Here is an 8381-nt window from a genome sequence, read left to right on the forward strand (position 1 = left end):
TTGTGGAAAAACATGAGCTTTATTCTTGGACGACATTTTTTTGCCTTGAACACAGCAGTTTACTGGAGATCACTGAAACAACATGACAGGCTTCATCAGAGCAGTCACACCCATAAATGCTCAGCTCCCTCCTTCACACACAAACAGTTACACTGAACACTGACGATGCATAGATGACACTGGCAGGAAGACTGATGGATCCTTGGAAGAGTGGAGTGAGTGTGTGTGTGTGTGTGTGTGTGTGTGTGTGTGTGTGTGTGTGTGTACACTTCATCGTCAAGGACTCGTTTGTATGAGAAGTGAGTTAGTGCATGAATATGAGAAGGTCTGGTAAGTAGTGTGTGTGTGTGTGTGTGTGTGTGTGTGTGTTTGCATAATGTGTGTTGGAAGGATTCCTCGTCTGCAGGCTGAACAGCAGCTTCCTCTCAAAACAGACGTTTCTCATAACTGTGGGAGAAAGAAGAGGTCACATGATTACCCATGATGCTCCCTGAGGTTTCACTTTAAGACAGACGCAGCAGTTTAACTGAAGGTTTGTGCAGTTGTGGTAAGACATGAAACTAAGAAACTTTAACACAAAGCAGCATGAAAGAACAAAAGAGCAACGTTGGATCTGTACTGAAGTAACATGCTGGTTCCTAACTGACTGACACCAGCTCAAGTATCTGAGCAGCAGCGCGATGAGAAGAGCTGATCCACTTCGAGAAATGACAACGAAAGGAGCTTCAGTGCTTCCTATCTTATCTCCTTTATCATAGGAAACACTGGAGCTTCCTTTAGGAAAGGAAAGGAGAAAATGCCTTTTTTTAAACCACAGCAGAGCCACATAAATGAAGAAACAACAGAGCAGCTGTTTTATGTTTGTGACTTGATCCAGACCTGATGGAAATCCTCGTCTGATTGTCTGAATATAGATTTATTCACTTTAACTCCAGTGAGGAGTCATCATGAAGAACAAGCAGATCATCATCATCATCATCATCATAACAATCTAAAGCCGCTCACTGCATTAAGAAAATAATTTTCTCTTCTTAACAAATGTATAATAAAGTCAAAAGTATACAACCTACTGATGTCTGAATATAATTCATTTCTTCATTATTATTTTCATGGCTCAACTCTTTCTACTTGTGTATTTCTTTCATGTTTTCTTATTTCAACATTTCGATCCTGTTTGTTTTTTTGTGGTTAGTAACGGAGGATTTATCGTCCACGTGTTAAAAATAAACTTGGTTCAGTGTCAGTGCGGTCACATTCTTCTCCTCAGTCCTGATGGATTCTCCTTCACAGCTGTGACCTCAGGACTTTTCCATCGAGGTCGAAGAGAAGACTATTTTGACCTTCGACCTCAGCCTAGTGTGTGTGTGTGTGTGTGTGTGTGTGTGTGTGTGTGTGTGTGTGTGTGTGTGTGTACCTGTGCAGGCTGTGGACTCCGCCTTCCATCTGAGCCGATGTTGTTCTCTTCTCAAACTTCAGATCTCCAGAGTACATCATGGCTCTGCAGAGAGGAGGGAAACACGATTACACACACACAACGCCACAACACACAACTGTGTTAGAAATACACTCAACAAGAATATGACACAGAGCGACACAAGCCTGCACCATGCGAGCAGCTCTGAGGATATAGCAGCAGTGCTTTGGATTCACCATCTTTGATTAGAGTGTTAGCATGCTAACACCTGCTAATTACTGCTGAAGGGCACCTGAAGCTGAAAGCTCAGATTAATAACTGTCAGGGTTTCCCACACATACTTTACCTCCCAGGTATATCTGCCGACTCATTTTGACATTTTATTTGATTTTTAATCCGTAGTCCGTTAACTATTCTCTCCTCGCTGCCCTGAACCTCTCGTGCTGCTAACGCTCAAAGACAAACAGGAAGAGGGAGACGCGTGGCGTTCGGTGGATATTAAAGGCCAAATCAGTTCTCAGTTCCAGTCGGTGTCAGTGAAGCTGCTGCAGGTAATGAGACGGCAGCAGGTCCAGTGTGGAGAAACAACATGTGGCTGAGGAATATTTAATGCACCACCACAAGTTTATTTCAGACGTGTAGGAAACACTGACGGATGAGTAATGGAGAACACATCCTGTCTGTTCATCGTCAGTCACATCGTGTGTAAACGAGGTTCTGAACAAATCTGTTCATGTTTCACAAACTTTAAATATCAAAGAGGAAAAGTTCATCTCCTCCACGTCCTGAAGTTTATGTTCAGCAAACAACATGTTCAAGTGTTTTCACAGACAGTTATTATCAGCTGTGACCGGAGTCCTGAGGACTGCTGGGTCAGAACATCAACATGTTGACTGGTGTGATCCATCGCTAGATGAGCTGTAGCTAGTGTGTGCTTTCATTAGGTTTAATACTGTTTCACATTACAATTATAATTCCCAATTTTATTCTGTAGAGAAAAAAAAAACAAAATTCCCCCAACATGTCACTGTGCTCTCATTTCCTCTTTAATCATTTCATTCAGATGATGTGACTCTAATATCAGGCTCAGTGAAATACACTGTTCCTGTGTGTGTGTGTGTGTGTGTGTGTGTGTGTGTGTGTGTGTGTGTTCACCTCAGCTGTGTGAGGCTCTTGGCTCCGATGTCCTGACAGGAGTGCTGGATCCCAGCGAGCAGGTAGGGAACAAACTTGTGGATGGAGCCTTTGTCCTGCACCGCTCCAGAAACACCCTGAGCAACTTTAATCTTATCACTCTCACTGTGGGGGGGTGGGGGGTGGGGGGTGGGGGGTGGGGGGGGTCAGAGAAACATCACTGACAGTTAAAGCAGATGATCTACAGTCTGTGTGCTGCCACCTAGTGGCTGAAGATTTGATCTAAGGTGAAAGAACTGAAGCAGTTTCTGATATTTACCTTCAAACCACAGTAAATATTTAAGACTTATTTAAAACTATTTCTATGAGCAGACTGATCATTCTTCACACCCAGCAAAGTCAAACACTCTGAAAACCACTGAAAATCAAAAGGGGAAGTTTTGTCATCTGGGAAAAAACTGGCAGAGAACCATCTCCTGACGGCCTGGTGGAGAGACTGGGCTGTGGGGGGGGGGGCTTCACCATCCTCTCTCTTTAGGGCTGGAGTGAGTCCCGGGGCGAAGTTACCCAACTATAAACTGTCTGTTAGTCCGGTTCTCGTTTGTCTCTGTACCTGAAGTATCTGGTCTGGGAGCCCAGGTTTTTGTCCATGGCGTCCAGGGAGCCCATGCCACGGTACTTCTTCAGCCTGATGCCGTCAGAGAAGAAGTATTCACCAGGAGCTTCACTGGTGGCGGCCAGCAGAGAGCCCATCATCACTGCACACACAGAGGACATGAAGAGTACCGGGGCCACTCACACAAAACTCCTCAAGTTCTCTACTTAAGTAAGGTTTCATTTCCCCTTAGCTGAGGGAGTTGCACACAATCTCTTAAAAGATTTCTTTAGTTAAAGAAAAAAAAAGTAAAGAAATTTGCAGCAGTGAAACAGATTTTACAGCAGTAAAATTCTACTGTTTCCATGGAGACTGCTGATTTGCTGCCATTAGCACTTGTGACACTTGTTATCATATGAGGAAGATGCTGTGTCACTCTCCTGTTTTAACAGGAAGTTCAGCACAGTGACCCGACACACCTCTGATCTGTGCACATGAAACACCTCGACTACACCTGACCACAGAGATCATGTGACATAAACCGTAGAGCGATACAACTCTAGACCATCAGACTAAACAAAACATGAACTCAGACTTTAAGGAAGATCTTAACTCAATGTGTTTTGAGCAATTAGCTCCTGAATCTTAATGATGACAGCTGAAAGAAGTGTGTGTGTGTGTGTGTGTGTGTGTGTCAGTCACAGTTTCAGACTGAGAGCAGAAAACACCATAATCCAAACGTGAACATGTACTGTTGAGTTTATAATCCTCTGACATGGATTAAATAAATGTCATCATTGAGTTCCTCCTCATCCAGAGTTTCAGATAAATGATAAACTCCCTGCGACTCATCCGTCCTCACCTGTGGAGGCTCCCAGTGCCAGGGCTTTGGCGATGTGTCCGACAGTCTGGATGCCGCCGTCAGCGATGACCGGGACGCCGAAACGCCGGGCGTACTCCGACACCTTATAGACGGCTGTGGCCTGGGGTCTGCCGCACGCCAACACTGGTGGGAGGGGTGAGGAGAGGGAGAGAGGAGGATTAAATGATGAGAGAAAACGTGCAGAGATGAACACACACCTGAGGCTCGTACACAGCTCAACACACACACCTTTACAGACTCACGTGCTTCCTTTTTTTTTTTTTTTTTTACCAATTCTCATTTCATATGATCATTATATTCATGATTTCCGTGAAGAGGAACATGGCTCTGACACAGTTTCTACCTGTTTCTAACATTACCACAGGTGAGCTCTGGAGCGGGAATCCTCAGGTGTCTGATAATCTGATGAGCTGAGTTCTGACAGACACGTGCGGTTCAGACTCTCAGGAGAAGGCGTTTAATAAAAATAAAAAGCACACAGTGAATGAGCAGACAGGCTGGAAGACGTCCATGTGTGTTGACACAGATGAGGAAGTTAAACTTGTTACATCAGCAGACAAACGCCACTCAACACTGACAACTGTGTCACACACACTGTAATGAGTCCTGCCTCTGTTAGAGCCAACACCTCCGCGACTTCGTCCGACAGTCTCTGTCACCCTCAAGTAAAAGACACTGAGGACTCATGAAGTGGAAACATCCCAGTTCCTTTTTTACCACTGGACTTTTGTTTCCTGTGAGCTGAACTGATAAACATCAACCTGCCAAGAATTCATGATCTCAGAGAGGAGACGTACGGTGGCTGACGAGCTCAAACACTCTGCAACGGCCCAAAACTCATACAGCACAGTGTCAGAGCTCCAGGCCTGTAGGGGGAGCTGTAAGTGGAACACCTTGAGTATAAGCTTGAGCTTGGCCCAGAGAGGCCACACCTATGACCTGACCTTTGACCTTTGACCAATTGAGAAAGAATGCAGACATTTGGTCGTAGTTTTTACAGTATTATTATAGTATTATAAAAGAGCAACAGATAACGTAGCAAGCATTAGCGTTAGCTTAAATACAGTCCATGGGTGTTCCACTTAGAGCTCCCCCTACAGGCCTGGAGCTCTGATCTTGTCTTGTCTGGATATTTGGTTTTGTCTTCCTGCAGCATCTTTCTGCTGTTTTGTTTTTGACTCTGCATCATTTCTCCTGAGCGAAGTGTTTTGGGCCGTTACACCGTACAGATGTGTTGCATCATGTCTGATATTGTATCTTGCTGATACAAACTAAAATGAAATGAAACCTTCCTGCCTGCTGCTGCCTTTTCATTATTTTGGGAGAAACCTGTTATAATTACACCACATATCACAGCTATGTTCAAACTATAGACGATATTTTCCTCGTTCAGTTCAGATCAATTTCAGAAACATGTGAGCAGAGTGAATAAAAACATCTGACACAAACAGCCACAAATCTGTAGAAATAAAAATCTTCTGCCCTGAACCTGATGCTGCTCAGACCAACACAGTCACATGCAGCATGCTGCACGTCTAACATGTGTCACAGGCGTGTGCTGGCGTGTCAGCGTCTCCATAGAGACTGAGTGTACTACGTGGACTAGGGATGTCCCTAACCTGATCTCCGAGATCGTATTCGGGCCAATCAAGGCATTTTATAACTGGTCCTATCGGCTTTTGATTTAAGAATAATTAAATAAAAACATTAAGGAATCAAGGATTCAGGATTTATATTCCTCCGACAGTCACGGCTGGAGACATATTGTTTTCGGTTTGTCCGTCCGTCTCATTCTCATGGACACGACATCTGAGTGACGCCTCGAGGAAACGTCTTCAGATTTGGCACAAACGTTCACTTGGACTAAAGGCTGAACTGATTAGATTTTGGTGGCTAAAGGTCAAAGGTCAAACTCAGTATGACTCGGGATAAACGGGGCTGTAACCTGGAAGTAGTCTGAGTCACGTTTTTATTAATTATTATCGATCAGGACTTGGATCGGGACATCCCTAATGTTGACTATTAGAAAGTGAGGCACAGACATAAATTCATCGAGGCCTCTTCTTTAATGATGACGACTAATCATGATAATTGAAATCTGACAGCTGGAAACAAAGTGTGCCTGGTTCCAACCAGCTGCTGAACACACACCCAGCTACACCCAGCCTCTCTGCTCATTCCAGTGCCACATGTTAGGAATGGGTGTTAGACATCATGAGAGCTGCAGCCTCCAGCTGATGTGGTGGGTGGGGGGGTGGGGGGGCAGTAAGTCTCATTCCCTGTCACAGAAGCAGCACACAGAGGGTTTGGACCAGCCACCATCTGACCAATGGTATCCATCGGCAACCAAAAGACACAAGTGGATAGTGTCTCAGTCTGATGACATCATCCAGATCAGAGACCAGTCGGTCAGTAAAGTGGGTGCAGGACGAGCAACATCCGCTCGAGATGACTGACAGATTAGTGAGGACAGGAACAGGCAAACCCCAAAACCCCAAAACACGACCTCTACTACTGCTACTGAAGCAAAGCTGTTAACCAATCAATGCAGCAGGCTGTGGAGTGACAGGTATGGGTGGGGGGGGCACACTGTGATAGTGGAGCCAATGGGAGCCCGGCGCGGCCCAAAGGGCGGCGGGGGGCGGGGAACTTACTGCAGTATCCTGTAACAGTGGTTGGGGTTTTGGGGCTGTGGAGCTTTATTGCTGGAGGGACACTGAGGGGAGCTGGACATGGACGGACACACACACACACACACGCACACACACGCACACACACACGCGCACACACACACGCGCACACACACACACACACACACACACACACACACACACACACACACACACACACACACACACGCGCGCACACACACACACACACACACACACACACACACACACACACACACACACACACAAGGGTGGGAGGTAGAGGAGAGAATTCAAGAGGGAGAAAGGGGGGGGGTCAGGTAGGACAACACCCAGATGAAGACGACAGACAGAAATGAAGAAAACAATAAGCACAAGAAAATGAAGAACAAGAACAGCTGATGATTTCAGAGGAATCCTGGGAAAGATGAAGAGACAACAGGAAGCACAGAGACCGTATCTATACGTCTACAGATCTATACTGTCACTGCTGACTTTATCCCACTGACGATTTAGATTCAAAATCCAAAACATGCTCATATTCAAAACTTTTCTGGGGCGCTGAATCATAACGAGCCTCCTAACCTACTAACCTACTAACCTAACCAATTAAACCACCAACTTTATTTCTACCTTCAGGATCAGACAGCTGGTCTCAGACACAACTCTGACCGGATTTCATTATCAGACTGAAACACTGAACCCAGATCAGACGTAGCTCGTGTTCTTTCACACCCTGCAGGAGTCAGGCAGATGGGGGCGGGGCTGGGGGCGGGGCCGGGGCAGAGACTTCTGAGACCAGAAATGTCGACAACAACTTTATCCAAAGCTTCACACAGAACGACAACAGACTATCTGAGAGAAGAAAGAACTCATGTCTCCTTCTAAGGATCCTGCTCTAACACAAACTGCACAGGACTCAACAACCCCCCCGTGTCAAATATAAAGTGTGATCCACACATCAGGGCAGTAATCATCATCCTGTCTCCTGCTACCTTCCTCCTGGTACATTCAGTAACAGTAGAGGCTGACTGTGGTCGGAGCAGCTGCTGGTGTCGGTCACTCACCTTCCTGAGTGATGCAGATGGAGCCGCTGCCCATCCCCACTCTGAGTCCGTCCACTCCGGCATCGATCAGGTTCTTGGCCTGAGCTGCAGTCACCACTGCAGCAGACAGGGGGAGACAGAGAGCGTCAGCGCTGGATCATCACCATGTTCTTTCTTTTCTTCAACATCATCAACAACAACATAACAGAATAATGATAATATGAGTCTGTAATATGTGTGTTTCAATATACATGTAAGAACAATGTGATAATAATAATGTTGAATAATAATAAGAAAAAATTATGATAATAATGTAAAATAGTATAAAATAGATGTGATTCGATATATATATATATATATATATATATATATATATGATTATATTACATATTAATAGTAATTATAGTGGTACCACTTCACAATAAGATTACCCTTATAAAGGATTTATAAATGTTTTATAATTAGGTTATTAATTCAGTTGTTAACGCTTTATAAACATTAAATAAACAATTATAAACAAGTTATAACAGTTTTCATACATTGATGCAGCTCACTATTTGGCAAGATCAAGTTAATGCTTACTCATTAATCTTACTAATGAGTTACTAGTATGTAGAACAGGTGAAGGAGCCTTATAGTAACTCGAGGCTCCTTTTACCTG

General features: G+C 44.6%; 1 protein-coding gene across 2 annotated transcripts in view; it reads right to left on the reverse strand.

Annotated features, from left to right (window-relative positions):
- Window positions 1–8381, reverse strand: part of impdh2 (IMP (inosine 5'-monophosphate) dehydrogenase 2) — a 14847-nt gene continuing 6466 nt past the window's right edge. The window contains exons 9-15 of one of the 2 annotated variants that reach the window (XM_056385616.1): window positions 7742–7837; window positions 6681–6752; window positions 4006–4149; window positions 3162–3306; window positions 2570–2713; window positions 1415–1498; window positions 1–447 (exon numbers count right to left, since the gene is read on the reverse strand). In XM_056385616.1, the coding sequence (XP_056241591.1) occupies window positions 426–447; window positions 1415–1498; window positions 2570–2713; window positions 3162–3306; window positions 4006–4149; window positions 6681–6752; window positions 7742–7837 (707 nt within the window). In that variant the 3' untranslated portion in view covers window positions 1–425. The remainder of the gene's footprint in view (window positions 448–1414; window positions 1499–2569; window positions 2714–3161; window positions 3307–4005; window positions 4150–6680; window positions 6753–7741; window positions 7838–8381) is intronic. The other variant, XM_056385617.1, reaches the window with a different exon arrangement.

Source organism: Seriola aureovittata, chromosome 9 (genome assembly GCF_021018895.1).
Source record: "Seriola aureovittata isolate HTS-2021-v1 ecotype China chromosome 9, ASM2101889v1, whole genome shotgun sequence".
NCBI classification, from domain to species: Eukaryota; Metazoa; Chordata; class Actinopteri; order Carangiformes; family Carangidae; genus Seriola; species Seriola aureovittata.